Source organism: Castor canadensis, chromosome 5, assembly GCF_047511655.1.
Source record: "Castor canadensis chromosome 5, mCasCan1.hap1v2, whole genome shotgun sequence".
NCBI classification, from domain to species: Eukaryota; Metazoa; Chordata; class Mammalia; order Rodentia; family Castoridae; genus Castor; species Castor canadensis.
The window spans coordinates 142,736,674-142,761,448 of NC_133390.1; the positions used below are offsets into that span (position 1 = coordinate 142,736,674).

The 24,775-nt window shown below is 35.3% G+C and overlaps 2 protein-coding genes across 18 annotated transcripts in view; one reads left to right on the plus strand and one right to left on the minus strand.

Annotated features, from left to right (window-relative positions):
• The window catches only part of Macrod2 (mono-ADP ribosylhydrolase 2), a 2,131,419-nt gene that overhangs the window by 1,742,426 nt on the left and 364,218 nt on the right, over positions 1 to 24,775 (minus strand). The gene's annotated exons all lie outside the window — the stretch shown is intronic.
• On the plus strand, positions 10,819 to 23,541 carry Flrt3 (fibronectin leucine rich transmembrane protein 3). Of its 3 annotated transcripts, none has more exons than XM_020155690.2 (3): positions 10,819 to 11,064; positions 19,257 to 20,019; positions 20,985 to 23,541. In XM_020155690.2, the coding sequence occupies exon 3, from the start codon at positions 21,027 to 21,029 to the stop codon at positions 22,974 to 22,976; it is 1,950 nt and encodes a 649-aa protein (XP_020011279.1). In that variant the 5' UTR covers positions 10,819 to 11,064; positions 19,257 to 20,019; positions 20,985 to 21,026; the 3' UTR covers positions 22,977 to 23,541. The 3 variants fall into 3 exon arrangements, with proteins under 3 accessions (XP_020011279.1, XP_020011280.1, XP_073930396.1); XM_020155691.2 differs by having other exon boundaries at positions 19,257 to 19,456; XM_074074295.1 differs by lacking the exon at positions 19,257 to 20,019.

Genomic DNA, 24,775 nt, shown 5'->3' on the forward strand with positions numbered 1-24,775 from the left:
AAGCTATATATGTATATAGCTCCCCCACCCCCTGCCTTTTTTGCTTTAGTTATTTTTCAAATAAGGTAACGAGTTTACGCCCTGGCTGGCCTGAACCTCAAACCTCTTATTTATGTTTCCCATATAGCTGGTTGTGAGGCACAGCCCACCAAGACCAGCTTTTATTGGTTGAGATGGGGATCTTGTAAACTTTTTGCCCAGGCTGGCCTTTAACCACTATCCTCCCCATCTCTGCTTCCCAAGTAGCTAGGATTACAGGCAGGAGCCAGAGGGCTTGGCCCCTGAAGAAGTTATCTTAGTAAATATATATCAGCACAAAGATTTAGCTAGAAACACTTTATAAACTGATGACATTCAGATATAGTTAATAATATGGAAATGGGTTTACATTTTCTTAAGTAAAAAAAGTAAGTTAAAAAACAACAAGTACAGTATTTTACTAGTTTGCAAGAAAGTACTGTTTGCATCTCAGGCTGAGTTGTAAAACTCTGAAAGGTTTTATGCCTCCCACTGTTGATACCAGATGGTGGAAATTCAGATTACTTTTATTTTCTTCTTCTTATGATCGTCATTTTCTAACTTTCTATCACAAACATGGATTTTTAGGCAATAGTGTCATTTAATGACTATGGGTAAACTACAAAATGAATTCAGCATTGGCTGCAACAAATTTAAAGTAGATAGACAGTAGTGGCCAATTCAATTTTTGTAAACTAAAAATGTGTATGTGGCTCCTGATAGCCTAACTAACCCTCTAAGACATTCTGTTTCCTCTCTTAAAACAATGGTCATTTATTTTTATTGAATTTATCAGCAACCCATATTAGAGATATTGAAGAAAAGACTACAATTAAGACATATTCCACCAAAAATCAATCTTTGAAACTAACAGAACAATAGGTTTTCCTTAAACAATAAATGAAGAAATTCATTTGTTTATTTGTTTACTAATGAATGATATTGTTCATAAAGAAAAAAATCAAAGGAGGGAATCAGTGTCAGAAGAGCCAAGTGTAAATAAAAATGCATGTCAGGATTCTGGTACATTTAGTAAATAACACATTCCAAACTGGTAAAACCTCCTTCTTAATATTCTTTCATGTATTTTCTGATACAAATTACCATGAACTCTAAATGACATAGCCTTTTGAGTCCATGTTCTAAGGCCTATACATTTGTTCTGGTTTCATATTTTGGAGGACTCTATTGTGTCCACTGACATTAAAATGTTACGTTAGATGTTAATCTGGATATAAACCAGAAGTCTCTGAAAGCTGCCCCATCTTCCTAGCAGACCGGCAGGTGTGGCATGTGTCCTCAGGCAAACATCCCCCTTTAATAGCCAAGGCTTAATTATGGCTTTCTTGGCAGGTGTCAGCTTTCACCCTCCTAAAGCAAATGGTCTCCTTGCCATACAGAGGAGAACCTTTCTCCACCAAGGTATACATCATTGGATGCAGAACTGATAATGACTTGGGAATCCAGGGACTCTCCTGCAAACTTAAAACTGGTAACTCTTGGAAAGCCTCAGCTGTTTTCCATGGAAAGGTCCAAAGAGAATCAGGTCCTGTTCCTTAATATCTCACGTTACTAACACATATTGTGTACCCTTACCCCTCCTCTGCAAATCAGATTTTTACTATTTTAGTCTACACTTAGCTTTCTACAACTCTTTCCATACCATCATCAAATTGGAAAACTAGTCTCATTACATTGATATTATTATTCTGCCCAAATCCTTGAACTTCTCTCTTCTTCCTCATTGGCCTCTATAATTTATCAGTCTCTTATATCTTCCCCAAAAATTCACTACATTGATTGGTGAAGGGAACATGCATTGTGAATGTTCTTCGAGAATTTCTTCTGTCTTCTTTGTTTGCACTTACCAACATAGTAACTGGCAAAAAGTCCAAAATCTACCTACCAAGGTTCTTTTCACGTCAAATTAGCATGCTGTTTACTACACCTCTGATTTTCTCTTTCGTATCTCTTCAAAAGCTTTCTTTCCTGAGCTGCTTTCAGTCTCATTTCACATGTGGTTATGTAGCCCAGAGTACATAAATTGTTGCTGAGCTTTTCTGCCATAGACCAAGAACAAATTTCTTTGTCTTTGAGAATTGTTCAAGAGCCTATGTAACTAGCTGTCAAGAGATAGTTTGGGGTCTGCCTATAATCTATACATTACTGGACAAAACAACTTTAGAAGGTCTTTGGAGAAAAAGAGTGCAGCTAAAGTGACCGAACTTAAGACATACCTTGCTACTCAATAAACATTTGTTGAAAAGCAGACCCCAGCAAGACACAGGTAAAACAAGGTGTCGAAGTCAAAGGGTTTTCTTAGAGTGCCTGATCTGCCTGCTTTTTTGACTCCCTTTGTTCTGATTTTTTGTTGAACACTCTCCAAGCAAAAAATTACTTAGATTACATCACCACCCATTCCCAGGTAATTCAGAGATTTGGGCAACAGTAAAACCAATCTAAGCAAAGAAAATGCTAGTGAGTTGAATAAAGTACATTTTAAAAAGTTATAACCTGCTGGGTGCCAGTGGCTCATGCCTGTAATCTAGCTACTTGGGAGGCTGAGATCGGGAGGATCACAGTTCAAGGCCAGCAGGGGCAAATAGTTCATAAAATATCATCTCCAAAATAACCAGAGCAAAATGGACTGCAGATGTGGCTCAAGTGGAAGAGCGCCAGATTTGCAAGCACAAAGCCCTGAGTTCAAACCCCCTAGTCCTACCAGCTCCCCTCTTCCAAAAAAAGAAAAATGTAAACTATCTGGGCCTGAATAGCACTTGTTTCTTCTAGAACTATAGATACTACCTATAAAAAGATGCCTTAATACTATGGTTAGAGTTCCCAGAACAAATTCTTGGACTGACATCCGGTATGCAATTTCTAGATAGCAGCTCTGTTTGAATGTAGATGGTAACATCTGTTTGCTCACAGGTTCTTCCTTAAGTACAACCAGATCATGTATGACCAAAGAAGTCAAGGAAAAGGAACTTTCAAAACATAATTGAAAGAATATAAATTACATAAGAAATTACTACAGTCATATATCTTGTAGTGATTATATTTTTGTTATTCAACTGGATCCTGATTAAACACTATTTTCTCAAATATATTTGAGATTATTATCTTTTTTATACAAAATTAGATTTCTTCAAAATTCAAATATTGATAAAGAACAAGTCTGAGTTACATGGGGGAACCACTCTCTTTACTTTCTAAAGGGATTCCCTTTGCTATCACAACCCTTAAACAGTAAACAATCTGTTTTCCTTATAGAAATGCATTCTCAAATAAAAATAGCCAAGAAGACAGGATATAAAGGGACATAAAGGTGGTTTTAAGGTTATTTATAATTACTTAACATTTATAACAATCTATTTCTATTTTCTACCACACAGTAAGTCTACCTGCTATAAAATACTAGACCTATCTTGTTAGGAAACTATACTAAAAGCATGTAGGTTGCAACATAATTTTCTCTAACTTTCCCCCAAAACAAAATAGAAACATTTGCTTCTAAGGAACAAATAATAACTACAATGACAACTATAATAATGATGGCAGTAATAATTTTACTTATAGTATATAAACATGGGTAATGCAATTTAATATTTTACAGCAGTTAAAATTCTAGATAAAGTAGAATTTTGCATTCTTAAAATATTTACATTTTAAGGTCTAGTGGAGTGGCTCAAGTAGTAAGGACACCTGTCTAGCAAATGTGAGGCCCTGAGTTCAGAACCCAGGACTGCCAAAATATTAACATTTGAGAATGAAAATCCTACTTTCAAAAAAAGTATAGTTATTTAAAGAAAACTGCCAACCTAGGATTTTTTTGGTATCAGAACCCTGACATTTGTGTTTTACAGTGCCCTGTCTCCTCTTTGACCAGTCAGCAGGCTTTGGTCTTTGTCAATAAGGCATGATCTGATAAGCTTATTTCTTTCTTGCCCTGGGCAAAAAAAAAAAAAAAAAGGACAGAATTATAAGTAGGTACTTCACACTGATAAGTCTGTTCCCTGGGCCCCTGAAAAAAAACAAGAAAGACTGCATCAGAAGTGACTCAAAGTTGCATATTGCTTCTGTGTAAATGTGAGAATTAAGAAGTTATTAGGGACATAACTCAAGTGGTAGAAAACTCCACAGGACCATAAAACAAACAGCAATCACAAAAAAATCCTAGCAGAAATCTCCTCACATTTTTTCCAAATGAAGATTGATAACTTTAAAAGTGATACTTTTCAATTCTACTCTGTTTTTTAAACAACTTTTTAAGTAAGAATAAAAACTCATTGAAGTATAAATAAATGTTGGCAATATGCACACTGTAAGACTTGATAAGTCTAGACCTTAATTTTAAACACACATATGAAATGAAAAAAGTATTTGTGAATTTATAGTAGTAATACATTCTAAATATTAAACAAAGGGAATAAAAACTAGTGAAGTAATTATAAATTATATTTAAGTTCTGCAAATTCAGGGTTAATGACTTAGGAAATGAACTAAGCCAGTCTAATCAATTTATAACAGATTTATTATGAATCATGCTCAGAAAAATTAAGTGCATTTATATTTTACAGAAAAATTACCCATGATAAATAAGACTTACTTTTAAACTTATTTTTATTTGGAATAGATGGCGTTGTAAAACATTAACTTAATCCAAATACAATCAACTGGATACACTGTTAAAAATCCTACAAATAAGTCATACCAGTTCATACAGGGTTAAAAAAAAAAAAACACTATTATAGTAAATCTGTTTCACCTAAATAGTGCCAGTGAGGTTTTCATAGTCATTCATAAATAGAAAACAGTCTTTAATTCTATATAAGATGTGTTTCTTTACATAATATACATGTTTATTTAACTAAGTAATCTTAACTGTAGGAAAATGGCAATCTTTAAAAGGAGGTAATCTCAAACATAAGAACAACAGAGCCAGTTTCCAGAAGAAAGAGAAAAATTAACAATTTTAGAAAATCTTCCTCTCCGAAAGTCTTTTTGTGTACTTAAAATTAGCACCAGTACTGCAAAGTGGTGAAATGGTAAGATTCAAGTGAGGAACACTTCAGTCCAGATTCACAATAACTGACTATGAGCAAAGAATCACATGGCTTTGGGAGTTCCACTTGTATGACAGCTAGCAAATACACATCTCAATAATCAGACGTATATATCCGTCTCTTCTTATGAAATGCTAGCCATTCCTCCAAAGTTATATTTTATACTAAACACTGCCAAAGAGACTTTGTCCTTTGGTTTGTAATTTAGTCTCAAAACCAGGCTTAGTAACTGTTATCTCAAGGTCTGAACATCCAGAACCATCAGCAGAGCCATTTCTCAAATTGTTTTATTCCCAAAGCTAAATTGTTAAAACACACAGCTCAATTTAACATTAGTGGATTGTTCTCTCGAATGGATCCTGGCCCCACTGGTCACTATGAAGATTAAAAAGCAGCTATCCACAGGTTTTACCCCTGCCTTGGTATGTGCTTTCTCACAATTAATAGTGGACTCTCCCTACTTTATTTGAATTCAATAACTGCAAAATTTGGTGGGTCCTATCTTTTGTAAATAAGGGAACTGAGGCTTAGAGAGCTGAAATTGTTTTCCTAAAGCCTAATAGAAAACATCAAAGGACTGATTTACTCACTCAGCTTGCTCCAAGTCTCTAAGTTTTAAAAGACCCATTTTAAAATCCTTTCCCCCTGTTTTCAGACCTTAAAACAAAGCAGGAAGGATGACAGGGCTTTGGAGGAGTGTAAGGGGTCACACGCACAGTGTATATCAGCTGAATTGTCCATTGCTCTGCCTGCTCGGCCCTACATGGAGGCCTTAAGAAGGACCATCAGACTTCCAGCACTTCACTAGCCAGCTGTCATGCCCTATCGCTTTTAGCTAAGTACAATCTATTCTGAATCACATTCTTCCTTTGATTCCTGGGAGGAAAAGGGAGTGATTTTTCTCAATTTTTTTTTTTTTAATTTGCCTTTCTCCTAATCCCAGAAATCTAGAAGTCTAAATCTAATTTGGGTGCTGGAGGGAAGAAAAGGGAGCGGGGCATGTGTAACAAAGTGCAGGCAGGGAACTAATCACTCTGATTTTGCTTTTGATTTCTGTTTCAAGTCTTGTAATGACAGATCTCACTCCAGTGCACTATGTTTTGGAAATACAGTTAAAAGGGATATGTGATTGTTTTTAGGTACATTTTAAGTGTTGACTAATAAAAAGACAAATATCAGAACAGAACTGTTTAATACAGTGTTCTAAAAATCTTTTAGTATTCTAAGGCATCTGTGACCTGCTAAAATCTAATTATTTCTCCAATACCCTTTGGAATTGTTCAGAAAGATGTGGTACAATTTGTAACTGGAGCATTAAGCATCTGGCCTGACTTCACAGAATTCCAGATAGCTGAATGTGCACTCTCTATTTTATTAGCATTGCATAGGCTAAGATGTAGTACTGATGTGTCCAGACATGCATCACTACCTGTTGACAGGGAAACAACTGGCTAAACCTAAGAAGGTCTTCACATAGAAAATCTTGTAAAGATGTTTTGGCAATTTAAACAGAAACTATTGCTTTAAAAAAAAAAAAGCAAAGAAAAAGAATAGCTTCGAGTTTATAAATTTATACAACATGCCCAAACCTTTGGCATGCCAAATCCTCTGAAAATGAATTAATACCTAGCATCAATTCCTTCTTTCTCAAGCAAACACAACCCTACTTTCCTTTGGGACATGTCTTCTCCCCTGTTAGCCCTGTGTTTGAGTAGAGTTGACCTTATCTACAGCTCCTACAATGAGTTTAAGCTCACCAGCATATCTCCCATTCTGCATACAATAGTTTCAGGAATGAGCATGTGATCAAGTTCAAACAAATGAGAAAGAGAGATCCCCTACCCTTCATGCAGGAGCTTCTGAAGCAGACCTCTCCTTCCTCTACCCTGCATTATAGAAATGTGGTGTGTGCAACTGCTACAGCCTAAGAGGAAAGCCACTAGCTGCCACATCTTTTGCATATAACCAAGGACTCTGCCAACACTGAAAACGGCAGAATAGAAGCCAGAAGAAAGCACTATTCTTGTTGACATATTTTAAACCCCTCTATCAAGCTTTACCTAAAGCTATATACTTTATCGGCTATATGATCCCATCAACTCCAACTGTTGATTATCCAGTGAGGTGTGGACTTTCAATCAATTGCAGCCACAAAAGTCTCCATTCAATATATTTAATATACCAAAACCCTGATTTGAGTTTTCTTTTTTTTTCACACAACTTTGAAGATTTTATTCCCTTAAATAGTCATGAAGGGACAGAAAATCATCAAGAATGTTTCTAAGACTTAAAAGGGAGGCAGGATAGGTAGATGAGGAGCCAGGTAAACTATATTATTTTTAATAAGTATGAAAAGGGGCCAGACTCAGACATTGCAACCAGGAAATAAAAAGTGGAAAAAGGAGGCATCAAGCTCCCCTCCTTTTGGATGTTAAGTTACAAGGATAGGGGGCATAGAGAGGTTATCCACATCTGCCTTCCCAGAAACAGAAAAATGAAAGGCATACCTAAAAAGAGAAAGTAATAAAACACCTATTGTCTCTGTGTTTTGGGTAGGCCTAGATCCCATCTCCGTGTTTAGAATAATAAACAGCACCAAATTTAGGCACATAAACCACTGTCTAATGATCAGGGGTTGTACTGTATTTCCCCACTTCAGAAAGTATAAAGACTACAGATAAGAACTACCATTTTGTCTTTTCTCCCATTTCTTTTTTCCCCACTTCTGGATTAAATTGTTCAGCTATTTCCCTATTCCTTGCCTCACTCCATTTCCTGGCTACAAAACTATTTCAAAAGGAAATTTGAAAAGTGTGAAAAATCTGTTATTGTCCCCCTTCTACCTCCCTTTCTGCCCTATTCTCTCACTTCTCAATGCCTGCTTTCTAGATGCTCAGATACCCCCATTTTCTTAATGCCAGCTACTATTTTATCAGGCACTGAGTCCTGCACTGAGCTAATGAACTCAGAAACATTAAGTAAGTTGTCTATAGTCACATGGCAAAGTCAAGATGGAACCTAGATATGCAAGACTCTGAAGTCCATATACTTAAGCTTTAGACTACACTGGTTCCTCCCACTCTGAGCCAAGACCTTCTGCTATGAGAATTCAGTTCCTCCCTTCCTATCATAGCCTAAAAGGTTTCACTCTGAAAAGTGCTAGCCTTCCTTCCCCTTCAAACTGGATAGCCATCTGCTTAATGTAGTTGATCTCCTTTAGTAAACAGTAGGAAAGCACTCTGAAGGAACTCATGGTACTCTCTGTCTTTCCAGAATTGGTACATACTTGCAAAATGAGCAAGTATTACTACACGTTCATCTCCAATTAGCAGAATTTCAGGTGGCTAATAAGAGTAAGAAGTGAAGAAAAACGGAAGCAGCAAGAGTATACATTTTTGGACAAGGTAAGATGATAGAGATCTATTAATAGTTTGCCTTCAGGATGTGGTTAGGTGGCAACATGTTTATAACCCAACCACGTGGGAAAGTATAAGTAGGAAGATCATGGGCTGAGGTCTACCAGAATAAAAAAAATAGGGGACTTTAGCTGAAAAATATCTAAAGCAAAACAAAAAAGGCGGGGGGTGGGGGTGGGGAATGACTGGGATGTGGCTGAAGTGGTAGAATGTTTGTCTGGCAAATCTGATGCTCAGAGTTTAAACCCCGGTACTAACCCCCCTCAAAAGAGTTTGCCTCCAAAGTTAGTGCCTCTATGATAAATTACAGGTTTTCACAATTTCTTTCCTTCTATATTTTAATCCACAGCTTAAAAGGAAAAAAATAAAAGCAACAACAATACATAATTGGCATTCAATAAATTTTTGCTGCCTTTATTTCCCATGTGATAAAACCAAAGCCCAGAGGAGGTAATGTGAAGTCATGTAACAAATGGTAGGTTGGGGAATACAATCCTCAGAACTCCTAACTCCTAGGCCAGTACACTTTCCTTTAGATACCTGTAAACCAAATTGCCCATTTATCTTTCTTTTCTGTTGAAGGCCTGCCTGAATGGAGATGAAACAGATTAAATATGGATATAAACCCACAGGAATTTGGTCAGGCAAAAATTTCCTTTTTAAATAGAACCAACTCTCATTTGAAAATGGCTTCTAGAAAGAACTATTTCATAAAATAATGTAATCCACAGGTTTGTTTTGCAGTAACAGAAAAGAATCCACTTTCTTAAGAGATTACCTATTATTCCCATCTCTCTTTTCTCCAAAAATTCAGCAGCTGAATCTCAGTTTAACTTGTACTATTTAACAGTTATAACAAATTGTTTTATCAATAGACCTTAGAATTCTACAACTCCTAGATTTAAAGGGTCTATCCTCCAGACCAGCAAAAGTGCAATCATAGAACGACAGGAGTCAGTACATCTCTTACTAAGGGTTCACCTTCTACTTTAATATTTTATCACCCATTCTTAGAGGGGACCTCAGAAAGTCATTTAGCTATAAAACAAGCATAAAAATAAACTAAATGAAGTTAATGAAGAGCCCATAATCATATACTCCTGTGAAAGACAATTAGCTGAGCTCTCTCAGAAACAAACATTCAGAAAAACTTAAAAGGGACAAAGGAAGACTGAAGGCATGGCTCAAGTGACAGAGCACCTACCAAGCAAGTGCCAGGCCTTGAGTTTAACCCCCAGCACCACTCCCCCTGCCAAAAAATAAACATAGGATAAAATCATAAAGTTCTAAGAATAAAGCAAATAAAGATATTTAAGGAAATCACCCTCCATGTAAATACAGAAATAAAATTCTTCCCATCAAAGTAAAATGTACTTACTTAGTGGAAACTTTATAGGTCCAAAGCAACTGTTGATCAAACAGCAAGAAACCAGTCTATAAAATTGTACTTGAAAATAAAAATCTGTAATTCTGTTAATTAGGCAAAGCAAATTTATAATCTCCATACCTTTTAATAGTCAGTGTCTATTTATGTGGCTGAATTAATATAAAGTAATTTTAATCCAGGCAAAGCCATCCCTGAAAAGTTTTGAAGGATGTTTGAATCTGAAACCATGCTCAGAGCAGCAAAACATATCAGAAAGGGAATATCCCATTCAATCTTCAAAACGTTTTATTTGGGGGACAGTCCTTAATTATGAATATCTACTAAGTTCTAAAGAAGATGGATAAATAGAAGTTTAGAAAACATACTTTCATCCTGTAAAACATATAAAGAACTTTCTCTTTACCTCCAACACAAGACTGTTTACTTCAATATTGTTTTATCTTTTGACATTCTTATTCTCCTTCATCAGTTACTCAAACCTGCTTTCTATTCATTTGCCATATAAATATTTACAGCCAGAGTTACTGGCCTTCATCTTCAATAGTTATAACATGATCGCAACTAGTCAATAATAAAAAATAATTTGATTTTGGTTAACTCCTTTCCAACACAGATGGTTTGGCAATAGAAAAAGTTACCTGTATTTCTCTATTGTAATCTTATAAATATCCTTTTAACATGCTTGCATTTTCTTTTTCTAAGCATGCTACCACTACCTTGTAGTAGTAAACTTTGGAGAATGTTGAGATTCCAGCGATCTGCCTACAAACCAAATGGCATCCTAGTTTTGGCAGGCTGAGGATCTCATTTCGGCTTCTCTCACCCCCTCTAGCGTTTGCAAAGCTCATCTGTCTGATTATCCAGTTACCTCACTGAACAAGAGCTTGGCTAAGTCCTGCCCATCTATGACATCACCCCCTTCTTCAACCACTGCGAGGTGAAGCTTTAAACTTCAGACTTGGAGGTGGGCTGTGTGCAGTAAACTGGAATGCTCTCCCTCGTTCACTCCTCGGCGCAGGAGTGATCTGAAGCAGGACCAGCTCAAGCTGCAGCTGCTGTTGGCTTTGTGTGAACTGGACGCAGCGGAGACGGGGGGGAGGGTTATTACTACAATTCAGTCAATGGAATTACAGCTATAACAGCAGTATATATAGGATTGCTTTTTCTCGTCTTCCTGGTAAGTGTTTTCCATGTTTTTTTCTTATGTTTGTCCCAGAAAGTTTTCGTGGTTTTACTCTCTAGAAGGAAATGACTTGGTGCCATGAGGGATCCAAATAGGGACGTTTGCTCTGTCACCAAGTATGAGCAATGTAAGTGCGTGCAAGCCAGAGAGGAAAATTTTGACTAGCGAGCCAAATACAAGAAGTTTCTTAAAATCTTCTTTCATTTAAAAATAATAAATGGCATTTTCCATCTCAAATAATTGCTGTTTGAAAGAAGCTTCATGGAAAACAGTGAGTTAGAAAGTTAAATGTTAAATTTAGAGAATACAGGCAGATTTTGCACAGACAGGAAAGTGAAAGGTCTCACTAACTTGGTGTGTACTGTATGTGTGGTATGATCACCAATTGCTGTTTTTACAACTGTGAAAGAAAATCAATAATCCCTCAGCCCATGAGTACGCAGTACATGAAAAGCATACATCTTGCTCACAGCTAGCTGAGCTACTCCTGGAGACTTATGTGCCTCTCTCTGTAAAGGATTAACAGCTACACCTAGATTTTAAAGCTTGCACTACTATCCTGCCAGAGCTCCTTCAAGCATTTCAGGCTTGTAATCTCAACTAGTAAATTCAAGTAAGAGGAGGGGAAGACTCTCTTCCAAACCATATTCCCCCTCCAGTAGAACACCAAAATCCATTGCTTGGGCAAGTGTAGTATGTGACTAGCATAGTAACTGACGAAGTCTACTCAGAGAAACTAACAAAGCTCACCCTGGAAGCTATGCTTGATGCATGCAGTGAGTTTGGGGTACAAGGGGAGAAAAAAAATGAATAAAGCCCTCATCAAGTGGGATATGCAGAGTATCCATTTACTTGCAACTCATAATGAGAAGAGTGCAAATTGGAACAAATGATTTATAATACAAAGCTCCCAAAAAGTACTTAAATGTATCTTCTCAGAAAAAAATTTTTTTTCCAGTGAATTAGGTCTAAAACAAAATGGTTGCATAAAGGTAGAGGGTAACAGGCCCATGCTTTCTCAGCATCTTGGGTGGGGAGATATTGGTTTGTATTTATTTATTTAGAATTCAAAAGAAAAAAATCTTGATTTTTTTTTCAATCATGAAACCAAATTTACTAATGGTATCAATAATTAGCTATTTAAAATTTTCATAGTAAATCTGCTCCAAAAAGCACACAGATGTTCATAGCATGAAACAACATGAATAAAGCCACTAGAAAAGTGCTTCAGCTGTAGCAGTGTCTTTCATTTACCCCTAACTGCATAAGAATACCCTGAGCAGCATAAACAAAAAGAATAAATTTATCTCTTTCAGGTATAATCACTTACGCCTAACTCAGATTGACTGATATTCACCTCTTTGGAAATGAGTTTAAAAAAAATCAATCCTTTAAAAGTACCACATTATTATTATTATTATTATTACTATACATATTATTATCAGGTTTAATTATGAGAAGATTGATTATGCAACTTAGTTTCAAATATTATGTGTGTATGGACACATATACACACACACACACAAATCTTTATTAGCCTGCAATTAAAAACAAGGTTACAAAAATGTGATTGCATGTGCTTAACTAAGAAAATTATAGTTTGTTTTTTTCTTAAGTACAGCACTGCCAAAACACATCAAGTCCAAAGGCCAGCAAAAATATCTGTGAATGAGTAAACATAATGAGTGTATTAATATTGTATTCTAGTAGTACCATCTATCAGTCATTGATTGGGCTTTTCATTTCTCTGCATGCCCCCTCCCTTTTCAAATCAATTATGGTTAGGTTCAAAATGCCCAATTAAACACTTTCTAAACATAATGTTTGTGAAATACATAATTGGGCAGCAAATAAAGATTGTACCCAAACTAAGAAAAACAGTAAGAAAATTTGTCATAACTAAATGTGGCAGCAAAATAGAAGGTATATTTCTTTTGCTTTCAAGTGTTAATTAAGGAGCTTCCAATTCTATCAAAACTTTTTCAGAGCTAAATGAAGCAGTGTGAAATAAATTTGGTTGAAATCTTGTGGCTGTCAGACTTTGTTAGCAAGCTATTAATTATCTTTACCCTAGTTTCTTCTCTAGACTATATTGCCCAATCAAATAGAAACTCCAATTATGCCCTGCATCTCCTGCCTAGGGACACAAGACCCTAATGAACACTCAGTCCTCCAGATGAAAAATACAATTATCAGCTTTAAACATGCAAGTGCAATGCAAAAAGATTTGTTTCTGTGCTTTTCTTGGCCACACATCCTAAGGCTTTCTTCTCTGTTTATTTTGAACAACTTTAAGCCGTACAAATATCAGCAGCAGAGAATTCTTACTTTGTCTTAATGTTATATGAATGTCTCTTTTTTTTCTTGCTTTTTAGTTTGGATATGCCAATGTTCATACCAATATTAAATTAAATCTGGCTATTTAAAAAAATAATTCAGTTTAGAGTTGTCATTTCAGCCAATCTCAATCGCCCCCCCCCCTTTTTTAAGGTGGGTGGGCTACATAACAAAGAATGTGATTAATGGTAAGATCTAAAGCTAACTTAAAAATTCGGAATAACCTCCTTTTTATATTCTCTTATTCATACCAGCTCATTTAAAAGGCATTATAAATAATTGTTTCATGTCAAATGAGGAAATCAACAAGGGAAATAAGATTCCGTAAATTTTTGAAAAGCTGTAATTTCTCCCTTCCTCCTTCCCTCATTCCCCCTTCCCTCCCACCCCCCACCTTTTGCCCCAGAGGCCTTCACTGTTCTTCTCAACGGGAGGCTTTGTTGTAATTAAACCAGAGAAAAACTGGCCAGCAGCAGCCAACATCTGACTTGCGGCTTCTGAAAGCAGTGTTCTGGTAGAGTGTACTACCCCCCAGCGGGCAAAAACTCTACAGTAAATCTCTCAGCAATATTAATCCTTGAAATGGCATTTTTCTCTTCAGAGCATTAAAAGAGATGTTCCTCAGCTTCTTCTAACATTCTACCATTTCAAAATTTTACCAAAAGTCAATAAATCAATTTCCCACAAAGAGATGGTTAAGTTTCTTCTGAAAATGACTTCTTCCTCTTAAACACTAAAATAGGTATAGACCATTCAGAAAGCATCTCCTAGTTTCAAAATACAGATCAACATCACTAAATTTGGTTAAACATGACAGGTTTAAAATCCATTTTATACTGTATAAGACAACATGTTTCAGGACTTTATCCAAAACTCCAGAGCAAAGATTTTAAGTAGAAAGTAATAAACATAATTTAAGCAACAGCCAAAGTTTCATTGTTTTGCATATGCATAATCTCTTTCTTAACCCAAAACCAAGTGTCAGGAGCATATAAAAAGCTATCTCCAGATATTAGTCTGTTTATAAGAGGGGAGTAAGAAATTACTCTCACTTGATGAGACAATGACAGCTTTTGTTTTTACATTATTTCACTTTCTATGTGCCCAAATTACTGTGGCAACTTTGAAGAGAAAACCCACAGACCACATTTGGTTAAAGACCATTTTTAAAGTGTGCCACTGAACTGTGGATTGATCAGTTTATGTGTTGCTGATTTTCTTCCTCTTCATCTGGTTTAAATCAATAATATACTATTCGGACATGAAAAGCAATGTGTTTATGATTTTAGATGGTCTCGCCAACCAGGACAGAGCTTGCCACACATTTGCCTCAAAAAAATAGTTGTTGAACTAGTGTATAGAAATTTAAATATTAGAAATTTAAGCTTAATCATACTTACACACTAAAAGAACAATTTCAGGTTTGTAATGGCAAAATATTTGTGGTTTAACAAAGGTAAGCATACTTTTATTTATAGTTGCTCAAAAGTCAGTACAAACTTAAAGCACGCCCCCTGCCTCAAGCTCTCTACCACTTCCCTCCACTACCCTCTGAATTAATATTGCATTTATTCTTACAAGTCTTGGTCTCTAATTCATTTAGTCTGGCTTTAACATCATAAAAGGGGGAGCATTCAGCAGGATGAAAGATAACATCCCAGTTTGCCTTTTTGTTTTAAGGATGCTTGATTTAACTTTACAAGCCAAAATAAGTGAAGCAGAATTAGATTCATTTATCACAAACTCATTGGGGAAAAGAACAAGTAACATAAAAGGAGAAAGAAAAAATCCCTTGCTTTGGAACTTTTATCCCCTATTTTCTATAAATAAAACAAAACCTTCTTCACACTAAAAAATAGTCTGGGTAAAACCAAGTATGAAAAGATACACTTGCTTCTCTGCCTCTCAGCAAACCCTTCAGACTTCATGACTCTCAAGAGGAGAGTTAGAGGTCCTTCTGCTTGCCTGGCATTAAACAAAAGAATTGTTAACTTTCCGAAATCTGATGATCATGGAAAATTTAACTACCAGACAGGCTGCTTAGAAAGCATTTTGCTGTCACTGTCAACTAACCTGATGTACTCCAGTTTTTCAGTTTAACCATACATGTAGTTTACTTGAAATACCATTTGTTGTTGCAAAGACTTAGCATTCACAGGTTGTTCATTTGATTGAGCTATCAGCAATTCTAGCCTTCATAAATAAAGTACTTTCATAATACTATAGATTGTAATTGTATGAATCCCAATTCAGCTAGAAATATTTGCAAATTTGGACAAATGTGATTAAGCATGAATTTTTTTGAATCTCAAGGTTTCAATCAAAATAATGCAATTAATTTGGGCTAAAGGTTCTACATGACATCCCATTTTTAGATTTAATATATTAAAAAGTTCCTAGCATTAAGAAATCATTCCGTGAGGCAAATCAATAAAATGAAACCAAAAATCTCAAAACCTTACACTTGATTTAAGATTTTTTAAAAAGTGAATAATGATCAACTAAGTCAAGTGAAAATCAATTTTAACAAAAGATTCACAAAAGGATTTAGGAAGTTAACACAATCATATAACTTCATCTTAATTTAAGTTATATTCTTAAAACACGAGAAATACCTTTGCCTCTCAAAATATTGTGCTAACAAAGAAAGAGTAATATAAACATGCAGATTGCCTCAAGTTCTTGTTTTACTTAAATATCTATTTTCTATTCAAACACAACTTCTTAATTTTTATTAGTTTTCCTATGATATCTCAAAATGACAGCATCCTTAACTATTTAAATGTTTTAAGTATATTATGAAAATAAATTGGAGACTTGTCAGACTTGATGATTACATTATAAATGCAAAAAATTAAAGTCCCCAATTTTTATTTCAAAAAGAAGCAGAATAGAAAGATCCCTGTTAAAATTTGATTCACTGGTGAGTTGATTATGCTTTTCTTCTTTTGGCTACAGGCTTAAGTGTTATATACTTAAGTAATGATTCCATTAAAAATAATTTTAAAACATTCCATTAAGTAACCAGGATTCCATTTATGTTTTTCCCCCAAGTTACTCCATTAAAAATATTTTTCAATTGATTGTTTTTTTGTTCAGAAGTAATGGCCTCTTTCAAGCCTTTGTAGACAGAAAAGCTCTGAAGTCGATGTTGTAGAAACCTGGCCACAGTGTCCATGCCAGTGGGGGTCATTTTTCTTTTCATCATTCACATTGGCTACAATGTCTAAGTGTGTGAATATGTGGGTCCAGCTCAGAAAGAAGGAAGTGTAAGTATGGGGACTGGACTGTTTATTTTTGATGGAGAGATTATTACAGTCTTTAGTCTTTAACATGCTCAAACCAAACCAAACAAGCAAACAAACAAAAAAACTGTTTGGCACTGTAGGGTGAAATATAAAGAAGGTAAGAAACACTAGCAAATGTGCATTGGCTGTTGTTCTGAGCTGAAGTAAAAGCATTAGCAGCAAGAGGGAGCCGCTGTAAGCAGAATCTTCATTGTGAAAGAGCATCCTTCTTTTCCAAGAAACCTGGTTTATGCTTTTGTCTTTTGTTTTAAGGTAATTTGGGGAGAAGAGAATGACAGTACTCCAAGAACTTAATGAGATTAAAGGTTTTCTGTTAATCCCACATTATTACCACTATTGTATGAATGACAAATGTGAGTTTACATGTCAAACAGCTGTGGAAGTAATTTCTCAAATGCAAAGCAGATAAAACAAACAAATCAATCTTATTTCTTTTCACACCAATTTAGATTTTTTTTTCTTTCTTTGGTATAAAAAATATGAAAATCAACACATAGATTGTTTGAGCCTGGTTTGGTAAAATACATGTAGTTCAGACACAAGCTATCAAAAGACAACTATTTTTATCTCTGGTTATCATTATGATCATCATCTAGAGTAAACTATGGTTTGACCTGACTTAGGACAACCAACAACTTTTAAATCCCCATTCAGCAGATTCATCATCTCAACTTTAGAGCGTATGTTGCCTTACCAATGCCCTTGGGATCTAAAAGATGCCTTCCTACTGGTCATTTTAAGCAGGTTCTTACTTGTTGTCTTTATAGTAGTTTTTAATTAGTTTCTAATGCAATTTGACTAAAGTAATTGTTTCCTTAACTTAAATTAACTACATTGTTTTATATGTTGGATAATTTTCAGGCTTAGAAAACATTTACAGCAAAAATTTTAAAGTAACTTTGTAATTATAATTTCAACAGCTTAGTTTTCCATTTTCACACACTGAGAAGGCAACAGTTTTATAAGAAAATGCACTATTGAAATCAACAATAATGAGCAAAACCATCACATCAAACAAAAAATCATTTAAACTTTCCTCTGTGGATACTTTGCAATATTCCCTGGAGGCAGGTTTATCTATGTTAGCTGCTATTTTTGTCTCAACTTGCCTAACAAATTATACGTATTTGTAAGTTGTTTCAAGTTTCCTTTTGTTAATATACTCTGTGACAGTGTTAGTATCTAGTGGCAAACTAAAAGAAATAGAATTTTCAAAGAGAACCGGGAAACAGAAAGTGTGGTCTTATTTAACACACACTTTCAGTAAGGTATTTAAATTCTGGAACAGATGCTGTCCTTGTTGGACACTCGGCTATACCTGACAGAAAAGCAAATTGCTACGTTAGTCCTTAATCCAGGGTCAAATATTCCCATGATACCCAGATATTTCCAATTGGTACAGAAAGCACCTGAGTGGGTGACACTGTATAACCAATGCTCATATATATGTATACCTACCTGCCCTCAAAAACCTTCATGAATATTAGATAAAGATAATGGACAAAGCAGTCATCATTAAAACTCTGGTCTCTTTAGTCAAACCTAAATTCTTTTTTCAAAAATGAAAAGTTCACGTAGTGGAAATTGGCATATGCATGTTTGAGCCTACAGAGAAATGCTCCATCGAGTTTGGATATGCTTTCTAAATGGTTATTATAAGGAGAGTTATCAAAATTAAGTCCTTTCTATTCCAAATACAGATTTTTTTCAAGTTCAGTGTGTTAAAAGAAATTTATAAATATTCTCCTTAAAAAAAAAAACAAAACCCAAACTAATTGTAACTTGAACTTCTATGCTACTGTTTGAGTAAGAACACTTAAGTGCTCCAACTCGAGTGTTCAACTCTAGTGAACACTAGAGTTCCAAGATCACCAGTTACTCCTCAATTATACCCAAAATAGTAAAGTGATGGTGTCCATCTACATTCTGCAGTTGGGAAAATTGAAACTTGTAGGAAGAATCAAACAGGTCACTTGAGCAAATCAAAAGCAAAGCATTAAGGCAAAGTCTTTTCAACTCTTTAAATTGCAGATTGTATGACTTTGTAAAACCACACTCAAAAATGTTCAGTAAGTTACTGTGGCATTTCTATTGAAAATCCTCGTTCTGTATTTACTCATCTTTTTGACATGTACTTCTCTTATTCTTTTAAAATATTGTATCATTTTATGCCTGAGATGTAAAAGTAACCTGATTAGCCTGAATTTGAAAGCCATGGAAGGAGCTCATTGTCTCTTGAATGAAGCTTTGCTTCTTCTGTATTTAATTCAATGCAACATTAAGAATCAGTTAACTGTGGAAATTATCTGTTAGATGACAATCTCATCTTCAGTTCCTGCTTTATTTAGATACTAAAATGGTAAGCATAAAAATGAAGAGGTCAACCCATCACTTTCCACCAGCTATTGTAATGAAAGAGATACTGCTTTAAAAAAAAAAATTGAAGTTAAATCTCTGGGAAATTTCTCTAGAATATGAAAGTTCTTTTTTTTTTCTGAAAGTTTTTAAATTAAAGTTAATTAAAACCTTTTACTTTCACAGGAGATGCTCAGTCCCAGTATATTTTAAGGAAGAGAAATATAAAGGAAATTTAGTGTGCTTCCTTCTCTTTCCATGAAGAGTATTTGAATTGTTTCCTTTACCTCTTAAAAGAGAATATCTGTTCTTGTATAACGTGACTGAATCAGAAATTGTGAGAAAGCAGCAAGAAGCAAAAGCTGGAAATCACTATTTCACAGCAGGTAATCATACCTCAGGATGTAGCTACTGTACAAAGTTTATACTTGGATAATCCTGGATGGGAATAAAGGTAGGGGGTAACCGCCTGAAAAACCTATTACTATACAGGCCTTAGCATCATGAATGGCTTTCTTCATGAGGATCTGAAGTTACTATCTCTGACCACATTGCACAGAAGAGCCAATAAGAATTTCAAAGAGGGCAATTTCCACTAAGGGAATTAAGCTACACAAAAGGAACCTTCACACAGAAACTCTATCAGAAAGGAAAAAAAAAAAGAGAAAGAAAATAGGAAGCCATGTGTCCTACATAGTAACAGGAAGCTGAATTGTTTCTGGCCCCACTTTAATGAGTTTACCCACCATGCTGAACCACAGCTGGAATGTTCATTGACAACAGCGCGCCTGATCTGGAGGTGTGTGCGGCATAGGATTACTTGAATAAACAGTGAAGAACATTTCCAAGGACTAAAAAAGAGCTTATAAGTCCCAACCCCTCATCAGGAAAATAATATATGTGCATTGGACTTTCACCCATGCAAAATTTACTCACATCGTTCAATAAGGTAGGAGAAATATTAAAGTATTTTTACTTTCATGCCTAAAATTATAAAGGCTAATTATACCTAAAACTACAGGAAAGATTATATTGTACAATAGATCCGTATAAATCTGTAATTCTCCAGTCCACGGGGAAAGTTGAATCATGTTACCTAGTTTAGAATTTGAAGAAAGAATAAATACACTGTGAAAACATGCTATGAGATAGAAAATAATGAAAAATGCAGACAAAGTCATTAAGCCATGCAGTATGAAACAAAACAAACAGAAGAAATAGTTTAACATGAAATGGAATTTTCCACTTTAGATCAGGTGGATATATTAGCCATATAAATTCTTTCCCTAAAGTAAATGAAAGATGCCTTATTATTTTCTTGTTAGAAATAACTTTAAACCATATTTAATACTATTAATAAAAAGAAACAGCATTAATAATCAAAGCAAATGACCAGCTTTACTGAGACTGAGGATCTCAAAGTATGTGTAACTATTCCTGAATAGAAGAATAGATTTTTTTTTCTACACGTTCTATACCTGTATTTCTACACCTGACTAAAAGGTACACTGAAAAAAAAATTTTCAAGAACAGCAAAGTCATTATCTTTAAATATAACAAATGATATTCCTGTATGTCAATTATTATGAATATTAAGAAAAAAAATAGAAACTTGATTAAGCTTGGTTAGTATAATGAAAATGTTTTAGGTTACTTAATAAAACAGTAATTATATTTAACATTTCAAAATCAAAAGGATTTAGTACATGATACTTTTTAATTTATATACCAGAAACATTTAAGGCAAAGAGATTGTATGATTGTGCTCATTGTTAGCTAGCAATTATCCTTAGTGTGCCCTTGTCCAAAAAATTAAAATATTAAAAGTGGTTATAGATGTTTTAGCTTCACATCTGTTCTAAGGATATCAGTATGCTGGCCTGATTGTTTTCTGTCATTCTTACTCCATTTTAGTGACAGAAGCTACCTTGTGTAAAGACCTCAACACTGCTGACCATGATCAGCCCAGCCTGGAGCCTCTTCCTCATCGGGACTAAAATTGGGCTGTTTTTTCAAGTGGCACCTCTATCAGTTATGGCTAAATCCTGTCCATCTGTGTGTCGCTGTGATGCAGGTTTCATTTACTGTAATGATCGCTTTTTGACGTCCATTCCAACAGGAATACCAGAGGATGCTACAACTCTCTACCTTCAGAACAACCAAATAAATAATGCTGGGATTCCTTCAGATTTGAAAAACTTGCTGAAGGTAGAAAGAATATACCTATACCACAACAGTTTAGATGAATTTCCTACCAACCTCCCAAAGTATGTAAAAGAGTTACATTTGCAAGAAAATAACATAAGAACTATCACTTATGATTCACTTTCAAAGATTCCATATCTGGAAGAATTACATTTAGATGATAACTCTGTTTCTGCTGTTAGCATTGAAGAGGGAGCATTTCGAGACAGCAACTATCTCCGGCTGCTTTTTCTGTCCCGGAACCACCTTAGCACAATTCCCTGGGGTTTGCCCAGGACTATAGAAGAACTACGTTTGGATGATAACCGCATATCTACCATTTCTTCACCATCTCTTCAAGGCCTCACTAGCCTGAAACGCCTGGTTTTGGATGGAAACCTGTTGAACAACCACGGTTTAGGTGATAAAGTTTTCTTCAATCTAGTTAACTTAACGGAACTGTCCCTGGTCCGGAATTCCTTGACTGCTGCACCAGTAAACCTTCCAGGCACAAACCTGAGGAAGCTTTACCTTCAAGACAACCACATCAACCGGGTACCCCCAAATGCTTTTTCTTATCTAAGGCAGCTGTACCGACTTGATATGTCCAATAATAACCTAAGTAATTTACCTCAGGGTATCTTTGATGATTTGGACAACATAACCCAACTTATTCTTCGCAACAATCCCTGGTATTGTGGGTGCAAGATGAAATGGGTACGAGACTGGTTACAGTCACTACCTGTGAAGGTTAATGTGCGTGGGCTTATGTGCCAAGCCCCAGAAAAAGTTCGTGGGATGGCTATCAAGGACCTCAATGCAGAACTGTTTGATTGTAAAGACAGTGGGATTGTAAGCACCATTCAGATAACCACTGCAATACCTAACACAGTGTATCCTGCTCAAGGACAGTGGCCAGCTCCTGTGACCAAACAACCAGATATTAAGAACCCCAAGCTCATTAAGGATCAACGAACTACAGGGAGTCCCTCGAGAAAAACAATTATAATTACTGTGAAGTCTGTCACCTCTGACACAATTCATATCTCCTGGAAACTTGCTCTACCTATGACTGCTTTAAGACTCAGCTGGCTTAAATTGGGCCATAGCCCAGCGTTTGGATCTATAACTGAAACTATAGTAACAGGGGAACGCAGTGAATACTTGGTCACAGCCCTGGAACCTGACTCGCCCTATAGAGTATGCATGGTTCCCATGGAAACCAGTAACCTCTACCTATTTGATGAAACTCCTGTTTGTATTGAGACTGAAACTGCACCCCTTCGAATGTACAACCCAACAACCACCCTCAATCGAGAGCAAGAAAAAGAACCTTACAAAAATCCCAATTTACCTTTGGCTGCCATCATTGGTGGGGCTGTGGCCCTGGTGACCATTGCCCTTCTTGCTTTAGTGTGTTGGTATGTTCATAGGAATGGATCGCTCTTCTCAAGGAACTGTGCATACAGCAAAGGGAGGAGAAGAAAGGATGACTATGCAGAAGCTGGCACTAAGAAGGACAACTCTATCCTGGAAATCAGGGAAACTTCTTTTCAGATGTTGCCAATAAACAATGAACCCATCTCTAAGGAGGAGTTTGTAATACACACCATATTTCCTCCTAATGGAATGAATCTGTACAAAAACAATCACAGTGAAAGCAGTAGTAACCGAAGCTACAGAGACAGTGGTATTCCAGACTCCGATCATTCACACTCATGATGCTGGAGGACCCACAGCAGACTATGTTTCAGGTTTTTTTAAACCTAAGGGAGGTGATGGTAGGAACCCTGTTCTACTGCAAAACACTGGAAGAGAGACTGAAGAAAAAGCAATGTACTGTACATTTGCCATATAATTTATATTTAAGAACTTTTTATTAAAAGTTTCAAATTTCAGGTTACTGCTGCGATTGATGTAGTGGAGATGCCTGAACATAATTCTATATTTTAGTATTTTTTAGTAATTTGTACTGTATTTTCCTTGCAGATATTGAAGTTATAAACCATTTACTTTGTGTTCTACTGAGTAAGATGACTTGTTGACTGTGAAAGTGAATTTTCTTGCTGTGTTGAACAATCAGGACTGCGTTCACATGAGATCCTTGTAGTATAAGCACAGGCCATTTTTCACTTTGGTATTAATAAAATGTAAAAAAAAAGAACTGGCTGAATGAGAAAAAAATAAATTAAAAAATAGTTACAGAATAATGTTCCAATTATTAAATTTGTATTATCCCAGTGGTATTCAATAAATCAAAGTATGTGAACTAATGGGCAATATCAAACTTGCTGCACATCTCCGTTTTTGCCCTAGGCAAATTAAATATCCTTAAGAAAGTTATACATAACTTCTGAACTGAATACATCAGCTGGCATAAAAGGAGCTTGAAGTCTGTTCTTAAAGCCATTGTCAACAAAGCTTTAAGAATAAAGGACTTCAGAAAAACAATAATGTAAGTGTGTTTCTGACTTGGGGGGATGTGTACTTAGAAAAACATGAAATTTAGACTTGTATATGTAATAAACACAAATATTAGAATTGCATTTTGGTTTTGCCTATACCATGCTGAGTTTTGAAAAGTGAATTCTAAACACAAAATTATTAGTGTTTATAATGCTTTTATTATAAAAGATGTCAAAGAGAACTCTTATGCATTATTAAAAAGATAGCATAACCATAAGCAATTCTACTCAGCAATCCAGAGAAAGTAGTACTTTAAATAAGTGACAATTTAAAAGAAAAATAAATATTAGAAATCAAATTTAGATTTGGTTTATGTGAAATGTTTTTACACTGTACATAAATGTTCAGTTTGCTTTCACAATAATCAAGAATACTGCCCATTACTGTCACAGTTTTCCAACTATTACATAATGAACTTGTAATATTTCTTTATCGCTTCCTACTGAATTGTAAGCTATTATTTGTTTAAAAAACACATTACTTTTTGTTGCCATGATTTTTTTTTCAACAAAAAACCAAAGTGCATTGTACGCCCTTTGGCCAGTCTTGTATGTGCCTTGATCCAATGCTACATGTATTCAGCTTTTAAAACTCGACAAATTTTTCATACTTCCTTAAATATGAAAAATTATGGTCCTAATGCTGAATAAAACTTAAGAAAAAAGTACAGAATAACCGTGCTTGCTTTCAGGACTATGTTACTATCACTAAAGTAGCAAATTGCCCAGCACATTAGTTCTAAACACCCCATGTATTTTTCTAGCATAAAAATAAAAGTTGGCTACAAATAAAAAAATAGCATTATCTTGAGGTGGTGTATCATTTTGCTTCAAAGAGTCAGCATTTCAATTGTAAATTCATTTCTCTCATTTTGCTTACATACTCTACAGATGGAAAACTTTAGAAATGGTTCCAAGGCCTTTTCCTTTTACGTGCACTGTTGCTGTTGTCCTAACTGATACTTTTTAAGGTGGTCTTCGAAAAGCGAATTTGTTTTTTAAAGAGGTTTTGTTTTTTTTTAGAGTGAGTTGTCATCAAAGGATCTGAAATCTCAT